At 46.9% G+C, this 22,436-nt stretch overlaps 1 protein-coding gene across 29 annotated transcripts in view; it reads right to left on the bottom strand.

The window, feature by feature from the left end:
• The window catches only part of TCF7L2 (transcription factor 7 like 2), a 201,423-nt gene extending 179,266 nt beyond the window's left edge, over positions 1-22,157 (bottom strand). For 6 of the 29 annotated variants that reach the window (XM_055300461.1, XM_055300468.1, XM_055300469.1 and 3 more), the window contains exons 1-4: positions 21,401-22,156; positions 21,030-21,096; positions 20,676-20,800; positions 8,469-8,537 (exon numbers count right to left, since the gene is read on the bottom strand). In XM_055300461.1, coding sequence (XP_055156436.1) covers positions 8,469-8,537; positions 20,676-20,800; positions 21,030-21,096; positions 21,401-21,589 — 450 coding nt within the window. In that variant the 5' untranslated portion in view covers positions 21,590-22,156. Of the gene's footprint in view, positions 1-8,468; positions 8,538-20,675; positions 20,801-21,029; positions 21,097-21,400 lie in introns of all 29 variants that reach the window. The other 23 variants (XM_055300482.1, XM_055300481.1, XM_055300487.1 and 20 more) reach the window with 11 other exon arrangements.
• Between the last annotated feature and the right edge of the window lie 279 nt (positions 22,158-22,436).

The raw sequence follows: 22,436 nt of genomic DNA, 5'->3' as shown, positions 1-22,436 counted from the left end.
TACTAGCCAGCAGGCAGACACACCCATTCCCAGTCCAGGCCTCAATGGGTGGAGAATCTGGCATAACCAAGTATTGTTCTAGATGCACTCCTTAAAACCAGAGGTTTTATGAAGATACTTCAAAGAGTACACAAATGTTTGATTCTAATATTTCTTTTTATAACATGATATAGACATAAAGCTATATAGTACATGCACCGGAGCTTTTACACTTTTTTTTTTAATTTCAATATATTAATCACTAAATTTTAAGCACACTGTGAGCCACTCAAGAGTTTTGGTAGAAACTTCAGGGGCAATGGGCTGCTGCCCTATTGGTTTAATTGAAGAATGTGCTGAGATTTCCATGTAAACTGTAAAAAAAAAAAAAAAAATGCAACCACTTATCTGTCCAATCAGGATTTGATACCATGCCACCAAACCAAATTCTAGAGACAAATTAAGTGCTAAGCTTGATAAGCCTGCATATGTGAGCCACAACCCACTTAGAAATTTCTGTGCTTTGGAGCACCTGGTGTCTCAGTGGGTTAAGCACCTGACTTTGGCTCATGATCTCGGCTCATGATCTCAGCTCATGATCTTGGGGCCCTGCTCAGTAGAGTCTGCTTCACCTTCTCCCACTCCCTCTGCTTGGCTCTCTCTCCTCCTCTCTCTCCCTCCCAAATAAATAAATAAATAATCGTTTTTAAAAAAGAAGAAGAAATTTCTGTGCTTCACTAAACAGCCTTATGATTCTCAGGAGCTTTTTAAAAAGTATGTATTATAAACTGCAACCTCTAAAATAAAGTTCCTAAGAACATAGAACCAGCTGACTGCCACAGATCAGACTCTATACTCCTCGCTATGCCCCCTGAGAGGCACACACAAGGCTGACAGAACAGGTGAGTTCTTTAGGGATTGTTCTAGTCAAGGACGACTACCAGACACTCTCTCTGCATCCTTACCAGCCCGCGTACAAACCACACAGGCTGGGCCCCAAGTGCTATCATGTAGTGGAGAATGAACAGATACAAATATCTCAACTCCTACAAATACAATGATACAATTAGAACAGCTAGAAGTTAAAAAAAGATATGTGAAAGCCTAAAACAAGATTGTTTTCTCTTATCTGGCAAACGTAATACAATTGCTGTGGGTTTGTAACTTCTTGAATGACAGACACACAACCACGCTGGGCTCCTGGATTCTCATCTTGGCCCTGTCTCCACCAAGTTGTGGGACCTCAGATGAACCAATCACCTCTTTGCACCTCATTTTCATTACCCTTCAAAAGAGACTCTAGAGGCGCCTGGGTGGCTCAGTCGGTTAAGCATCCCACTGGGTTTCAGCTCAGGTCATGATCTCAGGGTCATGAGACTGGGGGCGGGGCGGGGGGGGGGGAGTCTGCTCAAGATTCTTTCCCCTCCCTCTCCCCTCCTCCTCTGTTCCCCCCTGCTTATGCTCTCTCTCCCACTCACTCTCAAATAAGTAAAATCTTCTTTGAAAAAAAGAAATAATAAAATCACCTGGGAAGCTTGTTTGTAACAGGAATGCCCAAGCCCTACCTCCTAAAGATCCCAATCCAGGAGGCCTGGTGCGGAGCCTGGGCCTGACCACTGTTTATACCGCTCCCCCAGGGGCCATGATGTGCAACCAGGGACCAGGCAGTGGAGCCCAAGCCCGGCGCTATCTCAATGTGCTATCGCCAGAGAGGAGGCATCCACATAACCTGAAAACCTGTTAAAGCTGCAATATCTGAGCTCACCCCAGACCTGCGGAACCTAAAACTCAAGAGGGGAGGGCAGCAGTCTGCATCTAACCAACACCCCCCCCCCCACCTCCTGCCAGGCAGCCTCCAGGTGAGGCGTGCTCAAGTTTGTGAAACACTGACCTGGCCCTAGTGAAAGGGAATCATCAAGGATTCAGTATTTTGGAGCAGTTCCCAGCACTGATTCATTTGTACACAGCCCAGAGAGAGGGTCGGTGCCATGGTCTGAGGAAACCTCTGGACCCTCAAGCATGATTTTCTGCAGACAGTAGTTAGCATAAAGCTGTGCGGTATAATCTCTCTCTCTAGTCTGATGGCCAGGGTTTGGATCCTAATTCCTTGATCTTGGGCAAAATATCTCCAGTATCTGAGGATTTGCTTCCTCATTTACAAAATGGAGATAATTACGCTAATAAGAGTAACTACATCTTTTTGGGTTTCCCTCTGTGTTGTTATGAAGAATCAATAAATAATTCATACACAGCACTTAACACCAAACCCAATGCATTGGGAGAATTCACTAAGTGTAAGCTGCTATTATTATCAACTGTTGTTAGTCTTAGTGCCTAAGACCAGGCACATTTTCGTCCAAGCTACTCTTTTATAAACAAAGAAACGCTTCTTCGTGAGGCTTGCAAAAGTATCTGGCTCTCTTCACAGAACCACGGAGGAAAGGTCTCAAAAGCTCATTGGATCCTACAGGCAATCTAGATTCTCACTCAAAATGAGAAAAAGTTATCCCAACTGAGTACTTGGCCAGCCCCCTCAATTTTAGGCTGGCACTGAGCAGCCAATAAATGATCAACTGATTGATTTCAAAAGACTCTACGGCAGCAATTCCCAAACTTAAATAGACTGAAAATTAGAACTCTGATTAACAATACAATTCCCAGACTGCAACCAAGCCTACTCAGTCAGACGAAGGAAAACGGGGTGCTTACAAATCAGTATTTTAAAAATCCATAGCCGGGGATCCTTGGGTGGCTCAGCGGTTTAGCGCCTGCCTTCAGCCCAGGGCATGATCCTGGAGACCCGGGATCGAGTCCCACATCAGGCTCCCTGCATGGAGCCTGCTTCTCCCTCTGCCTGTGTCTCTGCCTCTCTCTCTCTGTCTCTCATGAAAAAATAAAATCTTAAAAAAATTAAAAAATAAAAGAATAAAAAAATAAAACATCCGTAGGGATCTTGGGTGGCTTAGTGGTTGAGCCTCTGTCTTTGGCTCAGGACCTGATCCCGGGGTTCTGGGATCGAGTTCCACATCAGGCTCCCTATGAGGAGCCTGCTTCTCCCTCTGCCTGTGTCTCTGCCTCTCTCTGTCTCTCATGAATAAATAAATAAAATCTTAAGAAGTGGATGCTTGTGTTTCCAGCTATCTATTTATAGATAGATATCTATTTATAAATAGATAGATAAATAAATAAATAAATAAATAAATAAATAAATAAATAAATAAATAAAACATCCCTAGATTTTAAGCTCCATGAGAACAAGGGGTTTTTGTCCATTTTGTTCTCCGACAAATTCTGCAGGGACCTACCACACAGTAGATGCACAATAAATATTTCTGAATGAATGAATGAATGAATGAATGAATGAATAAACATTCTGAGGCAGGGACTTCAATTAGACAATTAGGCTACAGCTGGAGCAAGTGAATGAATCTTCTGAATGAACTGACTGGCATCCAGAAGCTTTGTCAAACTACCCTGGGGAAATGACATCTGTGACACTATCATTCTCCCAGCCATACATATGCGCATGCACACATCACTCCTTGTGGAAAAGGGATGTCAAATCTCCCAGCTAGGTGGGCCAGTGGCACTGAGGGAAAATTGAGGAAGTGACTATACTAAGAACTATGATTGTTTCTGGGAGTCCCCTCCGGTAACGCTGCCCCTGAGCCGAGAAAGCGAATCCTCGTGAGAACTAAAAGGCCACGGAACCTGTGGCAAGAGGCCAGGCAGAGAACACAGGAGACCACCACCAAATTGGGTAGAATTGGGTTAGCCCTTGCAAACATCCTGGCCAAATCCACTGATACTAACCTCCAGCCATTTTTACCTCAAATGCCAAGGGTCCACCTGGACGAGGAGATAGGCTGCAACCCACAGTACCTCTGGAATCTTAGCAATTCTAAGACATGGACAAGACTAAAGATCAAGTGCGCATCCGGGAATAAGGGGCCAGTATGGGGCCAGGACACTCCGCAGTTTCTACCCTTCCCTCCTGGACTCCAGAAAGCACCCAGGCCCCAGAGAACAGTCCTTGGGGCCATATGGAGTCATGGCAGGTGAGTTCTAAGACCAAGCAGAAGGGATATGCTTTGGTAAAGCTCAGGTGGGACTTGCAAGCCTGAGGACAAGAGGCAAAGCAACACCCACTGCAAAGTCTCCACCGCTCAGCTGTGTAAACAAATAAAATGGTCCATTTCTCCTGGAGCCTCTCCTAGTTGTCTTTGCACAGGCACATAAGCGGGTGCATGTGCACGCGCGCACACACACATGCGGGCGCGTGCACACACAGACCACTTCACATCTTAAAAGAAAAACAACCAAGAAAGGTCTACACAGTTTGTTTTTGCTGTGTGTGGAGTTATTTTTTCCTAAATCACATCTGACTTGGTGTTAAAACATCAACCTTTGGCCAAAATACTCTTAAAACAAAGGCTTAATTGGTTCTGAAGTAGCCCTTCTGAAAACCAAGGGAAATTTCTTCTGTGGGTCTTGACCTTGATTACAACACTGCTCTTGGGGTTGGAATAATGATGAGTGGAGGAGTCTCGGAAGAGCTGTCTTCAGGGAGGCAAGAGGGATGCCTAAACATTCATCCACATTCTCTGGAAGGCATCTGCAATGTGTGGGTCACCTCTGCATTCAGCCTGCAAAATCTTCCCAGGTTAATGGAGACAGTGGGAAGAGTTCCTAGGAACGGAGGCCAAAAGCCAAATGGCTGTGTGAAGGCAAACTGGCCTTTGACCACACCTAGCTCATTTTACTGCTCCCCTCCTGTGTATCACTCACATACCTACAACCGCTCTGCCAGGGCACTTCAGTGACGACGCTTGAAAACCGGCATTCAAAGCTCTCTCAAAAGATCGATGCAAAGCTAAATACACGTTACCCCATGTCTCTCCAAGGCCACTCTTAGATATGAAGAACAGAAACAGACACACAGATTCCTCCAAAAGATGGGGGTGAGAATGTTACTAGGACCTTATTTATAATAGCAGAAAACTGGAGGCAATCCAAAAATCCAATAACTCAGAAAGGATGTGTGCATTGTGTCATACTCCTAGTAGAATACTAATGGCCATAAAAAGAGCAAACTATTGCTATACACAATAGCAGGAATATAACTCAGACATAATGCTGAGTGGGGCCAGACATGAGACAATCCATTCTGCACAATCCCATTTCAATGAAGCTTAAAAAAAAAAAAAAAAAACAGGCAAAGCTAATCAATGGCAAAAGATAAAACTATCCCATGGTGAGATTTGGAGGGGGGTGGGTAGCTGACTGGGAAGGGAGGGGAACAAGTGAGACGTCTGGGAGATTGGTAATACCCTCTCAGGGACCAGCGAACTCTAGTTGGTGGGCCAAATCCAGCCACTGCCTGACTTTATAAATAAAGTTTTATTAAGACAAGGCCACATCTATTCCTGTAGGTATAATTTTTAATTGCTTTTGTACCACAATGGCAAAGTTGAGTAGCTGCCATAGACATTATATGGCCTGCAAAGCCCAAAATATTTATTATCTGGCCCTTTACAGAAAAAGCGTTCCAACTCCACTCTATATATTGGTCACGATGATAGTTTCACACATGTTCACATGTGTAAAAGTTCATCCACCTCTCCACTAAAGATCTGTGTACTGTGCTATGCTTCCATTGTACTTCAATAAAACTTTTTAAAAGTCAGTAGAGCTAAATAACTATGCTTTTTTTAAGGCCTGTTAATTATCATTCCAGTTATACGTGTGTTAAGCACTTAGGGAGGATATGGCCATTTGTGCTCCTCTTGTCTTTTCGAAGCTGAGAGGACTTAGGAGATTGTCAAAAGCCAGGAAGATCCCAAAACAGCAATTAATATTGTGTCCGAACTTTTCACAGGAATAGGACATGGCTACAGAATGGCTCAGAGGCCATTCATATAAATGGTGAACTTGGCCAACACCTGAGATTACAGGAGATGGGAAGGGAAAGGGGGTATGGATCTCATGTGATGCAAGGTGTCATACTACTTCAGGTTATTTTAGGATATAGCTTAGGAGAGCAACAAGCTCAGCTCATACTGGAATACAGTATTTATTCAGGTTAAGCAGTTTTAAGTTTCCAGGGAAAGAAAATTCTGCCCCAACAATCACATCACATGTAAGTCTTATGCGGAGAATGACGCAAATGTACTCTACTCCAAAGTACTCAGCTGTACTCTACTCCAAAGTAGCACCATCCTCATCTCTATCCCCCACATTGCAGTCAGGCTGCCACATGCATTGGGAATAATTTTATTGTGTCTGGGGTTTCCCCTCCTCTCCCTTTGCTTCTTCTGGTTTTTACCATTTATCCTTTGATGATTAAACTAAAATTACAGCTAGATGCCATCTGGCTTGGCCTCCTTCTGGTCTAGCAGAGATTGGGGGAGAATGAACTCTGAGAACATGCCGGTGCTGGGTCTCTAATAAAATGTCTCTCTGTTTGCCCACATGGGCATCAAGCCTTAGCAAACAGAGGCAGAAGAGAACAATACCACCTGTTCATGGAGGGATGGTAATGGTCTCAGTCCTCCAAACAATGAGGCCTGTAATTCACTCCATCTTCCTCCCGAGAAAGAGCTTCACATGGCCTGCATGGTGCCAGGTGGTTTCAGAGAAAGACGACCTGCTCGGTCTAACAAGGGACGCTTCAGCAGCGGGTGTAAAGACACAACAGCTGCTCTGGTCTCGGCTGGTCTCCCAGTGACATGGCCCCAGCCAGCCTTTCCACACCAAGATAGGGATCACTATGCTATTCAACCTCAACAATTCCCACACCCCGGGCAACAGGATTTTCCAGCACTCCTCGAGACATAGCAGGCCTCAGGACACTTGCCTGTTGCATCCATCCACTCATCAAGATTTGGGGTTTGGGCTCATGCCCCATCCAAGTCCTGAGTCTGAACCAGTTTCTGTGGGGCAAGACTCTCGATGCCACTAATCAAAAGGAAGAAGGGTCTGCCAGGAAGTGTGCCAGCAAGAACAACTGCAGCATCTAGTTCAAGAACATCAGGCTTGAAAATATCTGGGACTGAGAGGGTAAAAATCAAGATAGCACTTTCCTCACCTAAAAGACACAGAGGTCAGCAGCACACTGCAGAAGTAAACAAGATATTTTAAAAAGAAGTTACTGTTGCCTTGAAATAAGTACAAAAACAGGAGGGATCCACCAAATAAAAATGTCTGCTGAGTCATACTTTTCAATGGGGCAAGAATTCACAGCTTAGCTGGGGCACAGGGCTGCTTAAAAGTCTTATCCAGGAAGGTACAGATTTGAAACAGCAGAACTACCGAGATGCAACGTGGCTAGAGTCTGGTCAGACCACACACACACACACACACACACACACAAGCTATCTGCCAGGAATGACTACAAGATAGGATTCAACGGAACAAGAGGAATTATTCAACCAACTGACATCAACTTCCAAGGAGAGAAGACCTAGAGCCAGAGCTCAACATCACAGCAACAGGTTTCAAAAGCCTCTCTTCAAAGGGTTAAACCAGAACACTCAAGAAGTTTCGGTACCATTAGTTACACCCTGAGTAACATCCATCCTGGCAAAGCCAGGCAAGGCAGACAGACGAAAATCGTATTAGTCTGCTCTCCCTCCACTCCTGCATGCTGCTGGCATCAGTTCAGTTCTGAGTCTATATTAGTCCGTGATTTGTTTAGCCTTTGGATTTAAGAGAATGGAAGTACTACGTGAGCAGGAAACAGGACACTCATCAGAAGCTGGGACCTGTCACCTCTCCCTTCCAGCACTTTTAATGACATATATCAACAGGTCCAAGAGAAATCAACATTTCAGGACAATCAGGTCAAAAGTGATATTCTTAGCACCACTTAACATGATTTGGATCCACCGGAAGCAACTCTCTGGCTGTCACACAGCCTCCTCTCCCTCCCCTCGGCTAAATTCTTCCAGTTCAGTTTGCCACTTCATCTCACTTCCAACCGAAGATTCTTCCCTGAGCCAAAAACAAGAGCCAAGCTAGGGTATATGTGCCCATCACGCCCGATCAAGAAACTTAACAAAAAACACACACTCCTCTTTCTCTCCAAATCTTTAAATCATTTTTGCAGCATTTCTGCTCATTTCTTTGTTTCCCACCCTCCGCCCAGTGAATCAGCCACCACAAGCACCATCATCACCATCGCCACCATCATCATCATCACCACCAGCATCATCACCACCAACATCACCATCATCCCCATCACCACCACCATCATCATCACCACCACCACCATCATCATCACCACCACCATCATCATCATCACCACCATCATCCCCATCACCACCATCATCCCCATCACCACCATCATCCCCATCACCACCATCATCCCCCATCACCACCACCATCATCATCATCATCATCATCTAGATTGGGGGAAGGGACAGAGAATAAAAGACACAAGAGACCTACATATTGACAATTCAAGCTTCAGGATCTCTTGCATTTCCTACCTGAATTGCAATCTGGTGTTCAATCGTTTTGTACGCAGAGTAATGTGTGCTCCCGGACTGAAAATGGAGCTGTAGAAAGAAACCAAATCAAAGCGTTCTGCTTATGTCACAAACTACAAGAAAACATCTTAAGCAGTTTATGAATAGCAGACAAACCTTCCTAGATTGAACTGCAGCCTTGGCATTCAATCAAGACCTGTGTATTTTTATTTGTTGCTATGGATAAGATGATCTTAATAATCTAAGGTAAAGTTTAAAAAAAAAAAAAGCACCTATTCAATAAGCAAAAAGGGAGGGGGAAGGAGCCAGGAGTGAGAATCAATGACATGAAAAGGAAAGACGGATGCCCATTAAAACATACAGGAAGCCAGTGTGCTGAGCAGGATGCTGCGGAAAAATTAACTGTGTGCTGCAAAAAGTCATCAGAATTGCGACACGTAGGCAAGAGGAAAGGTTGTGAGAAAGGAATCTGAGAAGCCACAAGACTGTAACAGGTACAAGCTCCCCACCTTTCTAACAACTGGGCTCTTGCCCCTAAACGCAATTCTATTTTGGGGAAAAATAAATGTGCCAGGCAGAAGCCAGGGGCCACCCAAAGCCTTATACATTCTTTGGCAATGACTAAGGTATCAGTCCCAGGACATCTCTACAGCCTGCACTCTAGGAATCCACACTTCCCCAAAGAGGGAGCCAACCACTGCCAAAGTGGCCCCTGGCTCCCCTACACTCTCCACAACAGAAAGTGAGGTCTCTCTTGGGCCTGTCCCTCTGAAGCCCTACAGATCCCCCACCCAAGAGGTGGGTGTTGCCAAATACAACGGAATACTGAGATCCCTCACCAAGTTCTCTTTTTCCCAAACAACACTTGTTAATCTTAGGATCCTATGGATGGGGAAAACAAACACCATCTGATTTTATAAACGATACAACAATCACTAAAGAATCTCAACAATATGGGAAAATGCATTTCAATTTGTACTATATGAACACGAATGAGAAGGAATTAGATGGTCCTGGGAAATCACTCCCCATTCCCCACATGGCAACAGGCATCCATTGCGATTCCACACCACTGCTGTTACTGCTCCTGTCCTACTGCTGTTGCCAGAACGCTTCTCTGTTACTGAACAAAATGTAACCTAGCTTGCAAGGGGGCTTCAGATCCAATTATTTTGTATCTTGGTCCTTGCATGAAAAATCATTCAGTCCACACGGGTTTTGGTGTGTGGGGGGGGGGGGACAAAAAGAAAAGGAAAAAGAAAGAAAGAAATTCATAAGAACTTTTGAACCAACTGAAAACAAACACAAAACAGAAGTAATCAAATTTTTTTTAAAAAAAGGTCTAAATTTATATTGCTCAAGTCCCCACTTTAGCATACAATGGGCTCTGAGATCATTTTATCTGTTCCAAATAAACAACCAAAATACTGCCTATATACAAGTCAGCTTGCCCCCAAAGCTTATTAATCAAGGTTAAAAGGGGGAACAACACAAAGGAGGCCAAAAACACGGTTTTTTTTCTTTTACCTGTCAAAGCAGAGTGATTGAATCACTGAATCAAGCTCCCTAAAACAACGCAAGATGTACACAGAGCAAGTGAAGATAAGCCCACCCCCTCACAGCCCCCACCCACTCAGAAGCAGTTCATCTAAGTGAATCTTGGAAAAAGAAAGATGAATTTGTGCCCTTTGCCCCCCTGTCCTCTCTGTGAAAACTGCCAGTCACTAAACAGTGATTGCACTAATTTCTGTGACAATTCCACATCGTCTTAAAACAATGTTTGTGCTAGGAAAGTTTGGAATTCTTGGCTAGAGAGCAGCTCTGGGGGGGGGGGCGGTGTTCCTCCTTCTAAGTCGAGAGGCAACAGTAACAAGTTGTCCCCCTTTTCAGCAGGGTTTTATTCTCCTCTTTTCCAACTGCCTGATTCAGAGCTTAATGGAAACTTGTCCAAGCTTTTCTTCCCACAAACCCTGCAGAGCCCCTAGGCAATCTGTACTCAGGGTAACCACAGGAATTTTAGATTGTCAATTAAAATTGAATGGACACCTGATAACTATGTATATGTCGTGGAAACAAAATTTCATATAATCACAGTCTTATGAATAAATTAATGAAACTGTGGCTAATCCAAACTCAATTTTCACTTGTCCGGTTCCATTCTTAATCCTTGAGTCCAATCACCACCCGGACAACACAACCCCAGAGAGAATGCCGCAATTAAAACAGTAAAAATGCAGCTGCAAGGTCCTTAAGGATCTATTTGGACAAAGTTAACACACACACACACACACACACACACACACACCATTCTAATACTACCAAGCAATGTAACTTTCCTCCTCAGGTGTCCAGCCACATGGAACAACCTGGACCAGCTCATAAATATACACTGAACAAGCTCCAATCAGATCTTCACTGCCAGCCAGCAACCACTGTGTTGGGAGAGATCCGGAGTTAAACTTCCCCCAGCTACACTGACAAAGACTTACAATTTTCTCGTTTCTCCTTTGGGTTTCCACCCCCTCTTTTCTCAAATACTGTTTTCTTAAACATACACTTCCAACTGCTTTTTTGCTTCCCAATAAAACACAAAGATGCCTTGTTCGTTATAGTCTAGCTTTTTAAGACAAAGACAAAATACAAGGACCCAGTAAAAACTTGGCATTCTGGACTGGAGCAAGAATTCATTTATCTCTCTGTAAAAATCTCTAAGGAAGGAAAGAACAAGAGATGGCAGATTTTTTTTTCTTTTTCTTTTTCTTTTTCTTTTTCTTTTTCAGAAGAGGAGGGGAGGTTCTGAGACCCAGCATGAGGCGGCCACCTAAGGTTCATCAGAGTTTCAGAGTCAGGCTCCCACATGCCTCCACCCCTAGGACCGCCCTGCTCCTGGTCACCTGCAACACCCTATGTCACTTCCTTCACCAGCTGTAACCCCATGGGCATGCAACGCGCCCTCAGCATGGTGCCTCCCTGGAGCATCCTGGGTCATCACCAAATGAGAACTCCAGGGTACTTTTCATTTAATTCCTTCCCAATGAAACTTTCAACAAAATAAACCTTCCCTTCCTGTGTGCTTGTTTACAATGGCCAAGCCCACCCACCCATTCGAACACCCCCAGATGATCTGGCCCTCACTTGTCCAGAGGAAGAAATCATGAAGATGTGGCTGTGCTTGACACAGGCTTGCACAATTCCCCAGCAATTAAAAAACCAACAATTTACAATGAACTGCTTCCCATATTATTACCATATCTAGATGTCTCTTGTTTTATTTCTAATCACTACCACTGGCCCTTAATTTGATGTTTCAGATACAAGACATCGGAGATTTCCAGAGAGGAGAGAAAGAAAAACCACTTTTTCAACCACAGAGATCTCATCCTCAAAGGTATAAGTAAAAACCCTGTGTTGGTTTTTCCAATACTCGGTGAACGTACGATGACGTTCAATTCCTTATACCTCTTCATTCCACTAAATTGCGAAGAGGTGGAGCATATGCTTTATGTTCAGTTTTTATGAATCATCTGGCTTTCTTTTTTATTTAAAGAAAAGAATCCAGATTAATTCCCCTTTTAAAAGGTTTTGGTTTGGGGGATTTAGGGTCTACTTTTACGCTGTAGCTACTACCATGAGCCACCTGAAGTTTAATTTCCATGTCATTAGCTTAAAAGACAGAATTTTGCTGTCATTAGTACATCTAAGACTTTTTCTTAGGTCATCAGTCACTGTTCAGGACAGAGACAGCATCTCTAGTCCTATGCTGTGAACCTCTTAGATCTAATGGAAAATGAACTTCTGATCAGAACTTTGGGTTACTGCCGCCTTTTCAAAAAAGTGCTAAGGGGGCCTCTGACTTCCCCAGGGAAGGCAAAACCAGTACTGACTGGTAGGTATGCCGGCTTAAACAGTCCTCCCCAGATCTAGACACCGAACACTTGTACCATCCTAAAACAACAACTTAACAAAGGCATCCCCTTTTCACTTCCTGGCATTCTCCTTCAGAAATTCTGCTGCAACAAAACGCATGCCTCTAGACACAAGAACAATCTCTCCTACTGTCTCGATGTTCCATCCAAGGTCTATTTACCCTCATTAATTTTTCTTTTCTTTTCCTCAACCTGAAACCATCAGCTATGAGTCAGAGAATGATCATTAACTTTTACAGCTTCCATACACATCCACCTACTCACATTTGGGGAAAGAAGACTTGCAACATTGCCTGAGACCAAAATCTTCCATGAAAGAAAAGGGGGGGGGGGTGGAAATCACTTCAAGAAAGCTATAGATGTAGGTCTATGGGGGGTGGGGGTAGGGGGTTACATTCATTGTTTTTCCACTTGGTACTGCAATCTGGTGCAAAAATAAAATAAAACTTCAACTTGGTTACAGTGATAGGCATTTCTGGGCTGATTTCTGAAGAAAAATGAGAAGATTTTCTTCAAACAGCAAAACATAATTAAAGTTCTTAAACTGGGGGAAGGGGCGGGGGGGGGGGGAGAGAGATGAAGTGAATCAAGTTTCCTGCTCTTGTACGAAACACATTTCTAGCGTATAAAAACACGTGGGCTAAGGTGCTGAGACATGTTCCTAACACAGCATTTTTCATTAAAAGTTGCTACATTAACACTCTTAAAATGATGCCCTATCATTACTCCACTTAGCAGTCACAGCTCTGCAACTCATAACGAATTAATTTGCATTAATGTGGGTTTCATGTGTCCTTCCCTGGGTATGCCATTGTGATTTGGGCTTAATAAAACTGACAAGACAGTAACATAGTGCCTTTTATTTCACTTTCCAAAACAAACCAACCCACCCGAAGACCCACACAAATCCTCCCGATTTTTTAAGCATTTTGCTAATATATTTAGTACATCATAATTGGCCCAGCACGCAGGGACCTAGTTATCTTCTCAGTAAATATTTATAGCATCATTCTTTCCCATTCATTCTGCATTTTCTTGGAGAATCTCACTGTAGCCTACATCTGCAATTCATTGACTTTACAATTTACCACATGTTGGGATGGGAGAGGTCCTAGCTCCATTTGAATCACTACACAAATATGCAAGTGATTTATCGGTTTCAAACTGAAGGCTGCAAGAGAAGGGACTCCACTTTTCCTGAACATTACTTCTTCTGGCAGACCATGAACAATTACAGTTCGTACTAATTAAGCTCTGTAAATGTGCTGTGCCCTGCTAATGCCTACCAGGCCTCAAATTTATTTTCATGATGCCAAACTTTAGTGAGCAATTTTAACTCCTTCAGAGCTGATCCCACTAATAATAGCCCTTCTTGCCCCCATAAACAGAACCGTTTGGGGCTACTTCACGACAAAAAAAAAAAAAAAAGAAGAAGAAGAAGAAGAAGAAGAAAATATAACAGGCTGAATGACGAGCCCAAAATCAGATGTGCCTAAGGAAGAAAAACCTATCCTGGGAAAACCGAAGAACACCACGGCTGATAACCCGTTCATAGATCCCACAGCCCCATCTTTGTAATGAGCTGTTAAGGGATTCATATCTGTCCCTGAGGGCTAGTAAGTTTCTGCATTCCATTGATTAGAAAATAAAACCTTTCAGCCTCAGTCTTTAAATTTGGGCTGGGTGGAGGGAAGAATCCGGCCAGAAATGACAAAGCCATCAGCCCCCTTTCAAGACTTACCTATGCACCTCACAAACCCACTCCCCCTTTACCATGTGGTCCCTTTGTAACAAACACACTGGAACAGCCCACTTTTTAAAAAATAAATTAAAATCGTCAGGATAATTGGCCCTCTCTCTCTCTCATCGGGGTCTCAACCACAGATCCCCCACCCCTAGACCCTCATACAAATAACTGATATGAAACGTATCTGTTGCTAGATAGAGCATTTTAGGTGAGGAATGGATTGGAGCTACTCTATGCTGAGCAAAGCAATAGGTTTTCACAGCACCCCCCCCCCCATGGTACTCTCACTTCTCATAAGAAACTTCCAATTCCCAATTTCAACCAAGCCATTCCCCCCGAGCACAATTTTTTTTCCCATCCTCTCATATTTTTTCTAGACTTTCTGAAACAAGCATTTATGCTGCCTCCCTGGCTACTTTTCTGCTTCCTCCCCCAGATAATAGTGCACTTTTCCCAAATGAGTGGCTTTCTCATCCCCAATGAAACCTGGAACTTTTTTTTTTTTCTTATCCATTAAATTCCTTTAATCAACTCTCCTCACCCACCCAACTTTTTTTTTTTTAAACCCTCACATTAACTAGTGTACTATGCAACGTGCGTATCTGCCCTTCCAGCTCAGTGGAACATCATATAAATTAAAGAGCCATCTCTCGTATCAGGTTTCTTTAAGTGTTCTGGGAAATGTGCACAATATAGGCAACACAGTCCAAGGGGAAGAAAAAAAAAAAAGAATGAAAGAGAGAGTGAGAAAGGAAGAAAGAAAAGGAAAAAGGAGAAACCAGAAGACAAGGAGAAAGATGCAAACAGCTAGAGCAACTTTGCTTTTGAAAAAGGCATTTGTGCAGAGCCCCCACTGAATTTCCATCCCTGAAAGTGCTCTTTATAAATGTGTATAACAATAGCCTAGAGGAAAAAGTACAAGTCAGCTGCCAAAGGAGAGGGTGTCTGTCTCAGTAAGCTCGGATTGTAGAGGTGGGGGTCACGGAAGGGGGAGGGCAGCATCTGAGATGGGTCCCCCCCCCACCCGGCCCCCCCATCTCCCTGCTTATAATTAGTGAGAGAAATTTGAGCTACTGCCAATGTCTGCGGACCTTGAATATTATAAGGCCAACGTGGCGTCAAATATCTTAACATTCATAAGTGTTATGAGCTGTAAATAAAGCCTGTGGATTTATGACCCGGTGGCGCTTGCCAGCAAAGGACTGGGGCACATTTCTTTCAGCAGACCTGTCGAGGTGCAAGTTTGCCTTTGGTTGTAAAATTAACCATTTCCTTCACAAATGTGCTCAATTATAAGTCAGAGCTGAAGATTTACTTACACGGGTGCCAATATTCCCTCGCAGGAGAGACTCAGACGCCCACATTACACACCCCTTCAAAAAGAAAAGCCTCCAAGAATTGATTCGCCCCTCCTTTCAAAACTTCTGAAATGTGTCACCTTAGAACAGTTATAAACGTGGGTTTCAGATATTATCTAAGGCCACTTACCAAGAGTAAAAAGCTTACACCTACCTCCTTGGAAAGTGCTTATTTATTTGGCAGCTCCAAGGTTTAAAAAACAAAACAAGAAAAGGAATAAATCACTCCTTGCCTGCAGCCCTGTCCCTTCCCCCAATATAATGTCATCTACTTCCTGTGTAGGAGAGAGCTTCGGCTAAATCCAGGTTGTCTCATACTTAACTGCCAATAAACCAACTTCCACATAACTTCCAGACAGCTGGGGAAGAGGTCCTCGGAGTTTTAGTCATGGTCCAGAAACACGCGTCCACACAAAAATTTGCAGCTGTCCTTTCTCTACAGTGCATTTTTAATGTGATTCGGGGGCCCCTGTTGTGAAACATCTGACAAAATGCAAAATCCTCTTAGATACCTTCTCCTTTACCCACTGTGCATGTGTAAGAGAAGTTGCACCCGGATTTCTCAACCAAGGAAAATCTAGGCACTTTTTGCATGCACACAAGCACCTCGTGGGATGTGTGGAGGCATTCAAAACCTGCAAAGGCTTCTACTGTAATCTTTGAAAGCACAGCCTCTGGTGCAACTATTAAAATGCTAGTTTTCTAAAGCAAATATTTTTTTAATGGCGCGCAGAACTGCAGTTATCCTGCGCTGCGAACAGAACAGCATTCTTGATTTGCCAGCCCCCGGAAACCTTCCTGTAACTTTTTCACAGCTTGCTAAGAAACAGAAAGCTGACCAGCTTCCAGCAGTGACTCTAAATGAAATCCGTATCAGTAAAACTAAAATCAAGGTGGAAAACTCCTGGCAAGAACCGGGATTGTCTGCCTCCAAATCTTTTCTCAATCAGATAGGGGGCATCAGTAAAAGCTACTTCCCTTAAGCAGTCCAAAGTTTCCAAAAACACTTCTTCCAGATAAGCACTTCAGCCCCCCCCCCCCACTGCCTAATAGCTTGTTTCTGGGGGTTCAGAAAGCTTTAATTTCAACAAACTGCAAAGCGCTGGCATATTAAATTTATAATCATTAAAATATGACTTATGGGGTGAATGCTGAGCCCATAATCCATACTGCAGACATTAAACCCCAACCTATAAAGATTAGCACAGAATTAATACTGTTGCACTGAGATTGGAATCTAAACATGTTCGCCATAAATATTTCTGAAGGAGATGAAAAACAATTAGCATAAATACCAAAGAAGGGCAAGAACACCTGTTCTTTTTCAGGGCGATAAGCATTTTATTGTTCTCTATTTAAAATGTAATGACCTGTGTAATTACAGTAATATTACATTGTTATGTAGGGGCTTGGAATGTCACACTTTGAAAAGTGTTGTCAAAACAATCAGGGGTAAAGGTGGGGGGTGGGGGGACAAAAGCAGGGAAGGACCACCATTAACCCTTCACACTCTAAGGTCTAAATCTTTTGTATTAGAAAGGATTATGTTGTTTGAGTGAGGAAAAAAACATCCATTTTTCACAAGCCAGAAAGAGAAGTTGTTTGCCGGGCTAAATAAAACCCCAATGAATAGGCCCCTCTCGGTTTCCTTTAAATGCTGGACTCCAAGTTCAAAAATGAATTCAAGATGCTGCTTATTTATTTGTTCAACCTAGTAGCAAACAGCTCAGTTAAAAAGCAACTAACTTTGCGATAAAAGGGAGATGTGAGAGCTCTAATAATCAAGTCCTAAAAAGAAATCTCAAACCTAACAAGAATCCCGACCACCCTATTCCTACTTCTCCTTTTGGCAAGAGGGAGAAAGAACCGTGAAACTACGTTTTCCTATCGACTTTAATATGGTAACAATACTCTTCTCTTTAGTATACAAATGTTACCACAGTTCTAATATTTGCTGTTCTATCACTTCCCATCAACTTCACTAGATCTCTCTCCCTAATGTAGTTTTGTATTCGAATCTGTCTTTTTAAAAGCCATTCCTATTACTGTATCAAAGACTAAATTAATGTTATGCAGAAAGCCCTGTCGTTTTAAAATAAAATTATTACTATCGAGCTTTATGGCGTCTTCGGCAATTAAAGCATTATTCTTGAGATAATGTATTATTCATCATAGCTGATTTAACGATACTCCTCAATTCTTTACATTCTTAAATAGAAAAGCAGGAATCAGGGATCCAAAGAGTTGGCTTTTTTAAAGGATGCAGCTGCTCACAGGTACACTAATAAGGAACAGAAACCGTAGCAAAAAACACCACCACCAAGGAGGGTCGGGTAAAGAAGAAAGCATACAGCTAGTTTGTCTTTACACCTTGCCCTCAAAAACACACTCTATGAAGCACTGAGAATTTCAGATGAGCATGAAAAGACCCCTATCTTGCCTATAGATGCCCTCGGCAGCTGTATCAAATCTGGAATTGCAAGCCGGCCCTCTGATCGAAGACGTCAGGAGTGACACGCAACAGCCTCCCGTCCCCATTTCTATCGCTCTGCTTACTGGTCTAAATAAATAACTTTAATTTTGGAGCACAGAGCCTAACCCAGGTAACAGAGAGGAAGGAGGAAGGGGCAGTTACACACAAAGATGTCTGTTGGTGTTTGACATGCAAATCTCAAAACTGCCTACTGAGTTCAGAAATGTCCTCTCCTGCCCAATCTGATGTCACAGCACAAGGCCACCCGCTACGTCCACAATTAAAATAACTAGAGCGGTCTATTCCTATAATGCCCACAAAGGGGACCGAGGGTTGGGAGCCTTCCTTTTCGCACCGGGAAATCATTTATTTGCCTTTAACAATTTCCCTGTTTCCTAATTACAGCACAGCACAACTGTGTTCAAGTTTTAGGCGACAGTACGGCAAGACTGCCAGCGGTCAGACCGGGAGTTTGCAAAAGACTCAAGAAGGCCAAGAAGCCCGCCATCAAGGCTCAACATTCAGATGGCCTTTCTGATGGCGAAGTGGGTTTTTTAAATAATACCAGGGAGGAATCCATCGAAGGGGGAGGGAGGAGAGTAGGAAATTCTCAGGGTTACTTTGGAATGCGGCTTGGTCGGGTTGGTTGGGACACAAACCCTCTGATTCTGAGCCGAATGCTCGGGTTTTAAGATGAGCTCTACTACTACGAAACCGGACAGAGCCTCTCCCTGCAGCTGCAAGCCCAGAGCCCGGCCCCTGCGGCCTGAGAGCGGGCCCTGCAGGAGGAGGTCGGGCTGAACCGCTCTACCAGCTTCCCAAGCCTGCAGAAGCCTGGTACAGGGAAGGAGGGAGGGGGGGGGGGGAATAATTATTTCTCTTTCCTAGCCATAAAAAATGACCGGTCTAGCATGCCCTTGCCCTTTTTTGCCAGGGCCCAAAAAACAAGTAAAACCTGATAGTTAATATTTTAATGCTTAAAAACACTTGTAGATCGGATCGGCTCCCGACCGGCAAAGCCCTCGGCCATTAGCACCGAATCCACGGCTGCTGAACACTGGATACATGATTTCAAATTGCTACCTCGAGTTACCGAAAAATACAGAAGTCGTGTGTGTAAATAAGGAGGGGGGGGGGGTAGTGGGGGGAACCCAAACCAGAGAAGGTGCAAAAGGACAATCCCGGGAAACCCGGCCCAAATGTCCAGAGGGTTGCTTCTAGAGATTGGCAATCCAGGCTTTTTAGAGAAGGGTGGGATTGGGGGCCTGGAGGGGAGGTGGTGGAGGGGGGGGGGCAGTTTGAGGGAGGGGTTCAGGGCGAGGGCAGGGGGCAGAGGCCGGTCGGGGAAAGGGGACGCGCCCTATTAACAAACGTCAGGGGTGGGCGCGGAACGCAAGCTGCTGCGGGAAGGCACCCGCGAAGCCGGGCACCCGGTGCCGCCCTGGGGGCCCCCAAAGTTGGGTGGCCCGCGAGCGGCAGCCCACTCCCGTGAAGGGGAGGCGCCCTGGGCCTCCCTGACCCTCTGCACACCCTTGGGGCCGGCAAACCCTAGTCTCTGCTCCCCGAGGGCCCACTGAGGGCCTTCTCGGAAGCTGGCGAACGCAGACCCGGCTCTAAACCCCGAGGCACCAAAATTCCCTAGAAAAGCATCGAATCCGCTCGGAGGAGGCCGTCCGCGGCTGCACACACGCCGAGGGGCCGGTCACAGGGGCCTCCCCGCTCCGCGCGGCCCGGGAGCGCCCGCAGCCAGCGCGCCGGGCCGCCGAGCCCGCCACCGCGCCCAGGGCGCTCGCGGCCCCGCGGGGCTGCCGCACGGAAAGGCAGCCCAGGGCCCCCCGAGGGTGCAGGGGCGCCGGTCTGGGGAGCGTGACCTTGGGGGGAGGGGAGGGGAGGGGAGGGGAGGGGAGGGGAGGGGAGGGGAGGGGGCTGCGAGCCCGCGAACGCCACTCGAAAGCTCAATAAAGAAGCAGCCGGCAGGGAGCCGAGGCGCTCCTGCAGGGCCCCGGGCGCCGCGCGCTGCCCGCTCCCCCGTCCAGCGCCGGCGGGGCCACCGCGGTCCGCCCCGCGCGCAGGGCGCAGCCCGGCCCCCGGCCCCCGGCCCCGGGCCCCCGGCCCCGGCGGCGGCAGCCAAGGGGTTAACCGGGGAAAACCCAAGACGCCACCGAAGAGGGAAGGAAGAGAGAGGGAGAGGGAGAGGGCGCAAAGAAAGAGCCACACAGTCATCTTCCCAGGGTGAAGAAACAAACACCACCACCGCAGGGGGAGGGGGAATCGGAGCGCAAAAAAAAAAAAAAAAAAAAAAAAAAAGTTCTCTTCTCTTCTCTTCTCTTCTCGTCTCCCCCCCCCCGCCCCCGCCCGCCCTCCCACCAACCCAACAAAGCCCTGCTTGGAAAGAAAGGTCTCCCCAGCATCACGAGGCAGCAAACTGAAAGCAAGAACATGGCGAAGTGCAAACAGATCCAGTCCACAAAAGGCAGAAAAGTTTGGAGAGTTTCGGGCTGCCTGGGCCGCGAGCGGGGGAGGGGCGGCGGGGAGGGGAGGAGGCGGGGGGGGGGCGGGGAGGGAGCGAGGGAGGGAGGGGAGGGGGCAGGGGAGGGGAGGGGAGGGGAGGGGGCAGGGCAGGGCCGGGCAGGGCAGGGGCCGCATGCGGGGCCGGGCCGGGCCGGGCCGGGCCGGGCGGGGGCCGCGCGCGGAGGCACTTACGGTTCGGGCGGTGGGCGAGAGCGATCCGTTGGGGAGGTAGGGGCTCGTCAGGTCGGGGATCATGATGAAGGGGTAGCCGGGATACGGTGGCCCCTTAAAGAGCCCTCCATCTTGCCTCTTGGCCGCTAACATGGCGGGGCGGCGAGGGGACGGCGGCGGCCGCGCCGAGCGGGAGAGAGCGAGGAGAAACTTTTTAGAAAGTGCCCGGAGCCGCCGGGCGCCCCGGCAGGGCCGGCGCGGGGCCGGGCCGAGCGGGGCGCGCGGGGCCGGGCCGAGCGGGGGGCGCGGGGCTGGCCGCGGGGGGCGCGGGGGGCGCGGGGGGGCGCGGGGGGGGGGCGCGCGGGGCGTACTCACCTTCTTCCAAACTTTCCCGGGATTTATCTCGGAAACTTTCGGAGCGAGGCGGAGGCCGTCTTTCCGCCTTCCCGGAGGGGTGGAGGTGGGGAGGGCGAGGGGCAAACGCCACGCAGAGGGGGTGGGGGGAGAAGGGGGAGACAGGATCGGGGGGGTGGGGGGTCCGGAGGGGTGCGGGGGGGGGGCAGAGAAAACAGGGTTACACGATTGCGCGGTGGTGCCCGGCGCGCCCCCGCGCCCCCGCCGCCCGCCGCCCGCCGGCCCCGCCGGCCCCGCGGCGCCCCCGGCCCCGCCGCCTGCCCTCCCGGCTCCGCGCCGCCCGGCCCGGGGAACGCGCTCCGGACCCCACCAGCCCGAGGGGCTTCTCCTACCTCGGAGTCGGAGGAGCTGTTCTGATTCGTTTCTGATTCATTGACTAGAGACGATTTGACATCAGCTAAATCCCTCTCTGCCGAGGAGTTTTCGGAGCTCTTCTCCTCCTGCTCGCCCTCGTCTTTGAAGGAAATCAGTTCGTCGTTGGCGCCTAGGTCATCTCCTCCACCGCCGTTCAGCTGCGGCATTTTTTTTTTCACCCACGAGCAGCAATTTTGGAAGAAAAATGAAGGGAGGAAGAAAAGCCAAAAAAAAAAAAGAATAATAATAATAATAACACCCCCGAAAAAGTTTTGCTTCCCTCCCCCCCCAAAAAAAAAAATGTTGCAAGAAAAAGACGAGTCCAAGGTGAACTTTTTTTTTTTTTTCCTCCTGCTTTGGGGTCTTTTTCTTCTGGGGAGGGGAAAGAGGGAGAAGGGGAGGGGAAAAGGGGGGAGATCTTCTGCACGCGTGAGTTTGGGTTTCTTTTTTCTCTCGTTCCCAAGGATCCGATCAATGTGCAAAAAAATAATAAATAAAAAAAGGGGGGTAAAAAAAAAAAACACACCAACAACAACAAGAAGTCAGATATAAAGAGCAAGGGGGGGGAAGCCGAAGATACAGGAGGAGCTCGTGCCGCTCGGATTTGAGTGAGTTGAAGTTAGACTGGGAGCTTTTCAGTTCAAAGGCGGCGCTGATTGACAGATAGAAAAAGGGGGATCGAAATCCGGAGGAACGGAGTAGTCTGGGAGCGGAGATTATTGACAGGGCGAGAGGAACACACTCGCTTAATGAGATGCCGGGGGGCGGGGCCGGCCGGGTGACGTGTGCATAAATAAACAGCCGGGGTGGGCGGGGCGGGGGCGGCTAACAATGATCCTTTCGGGCGCCGGGAGAGGGAGAGGGAGAGGGAGAGGGAGGGGAGGGGAGGGGAGGGGAGGGAGGGGAGGAGGGGGAGGCAGTCGGAGGGAGGAGTGTGCAGGGGGAGAGGCCTGCGCTGAGTGGGTGCGAGCCCGCGAGTCGGCGAGGGTACGGGGCTCGCTCCGGGAGGGGGCG

This window comes from Nyctereutes procyonoides, unplaced genomic scaffold (genome assembly GCF_905146905.1).
Source record: "Nyctereutes procyonoides isolate TBG_1078 unplaced genomic scaffold, NYPRO_anot_genome, whole genome shotgun sequence".
Classification (NCBI taxonomy): Eukaryota; Metazoa; Chordata; class Mammalia; order Carnivora; family Canidae; genus Nyctereutes; species Nyctereutes procyonoides.
Note: the sequence above shows the minus strand (reverse complement) of the source record. Positions and strands in the feature narration are given on the sequence as shown.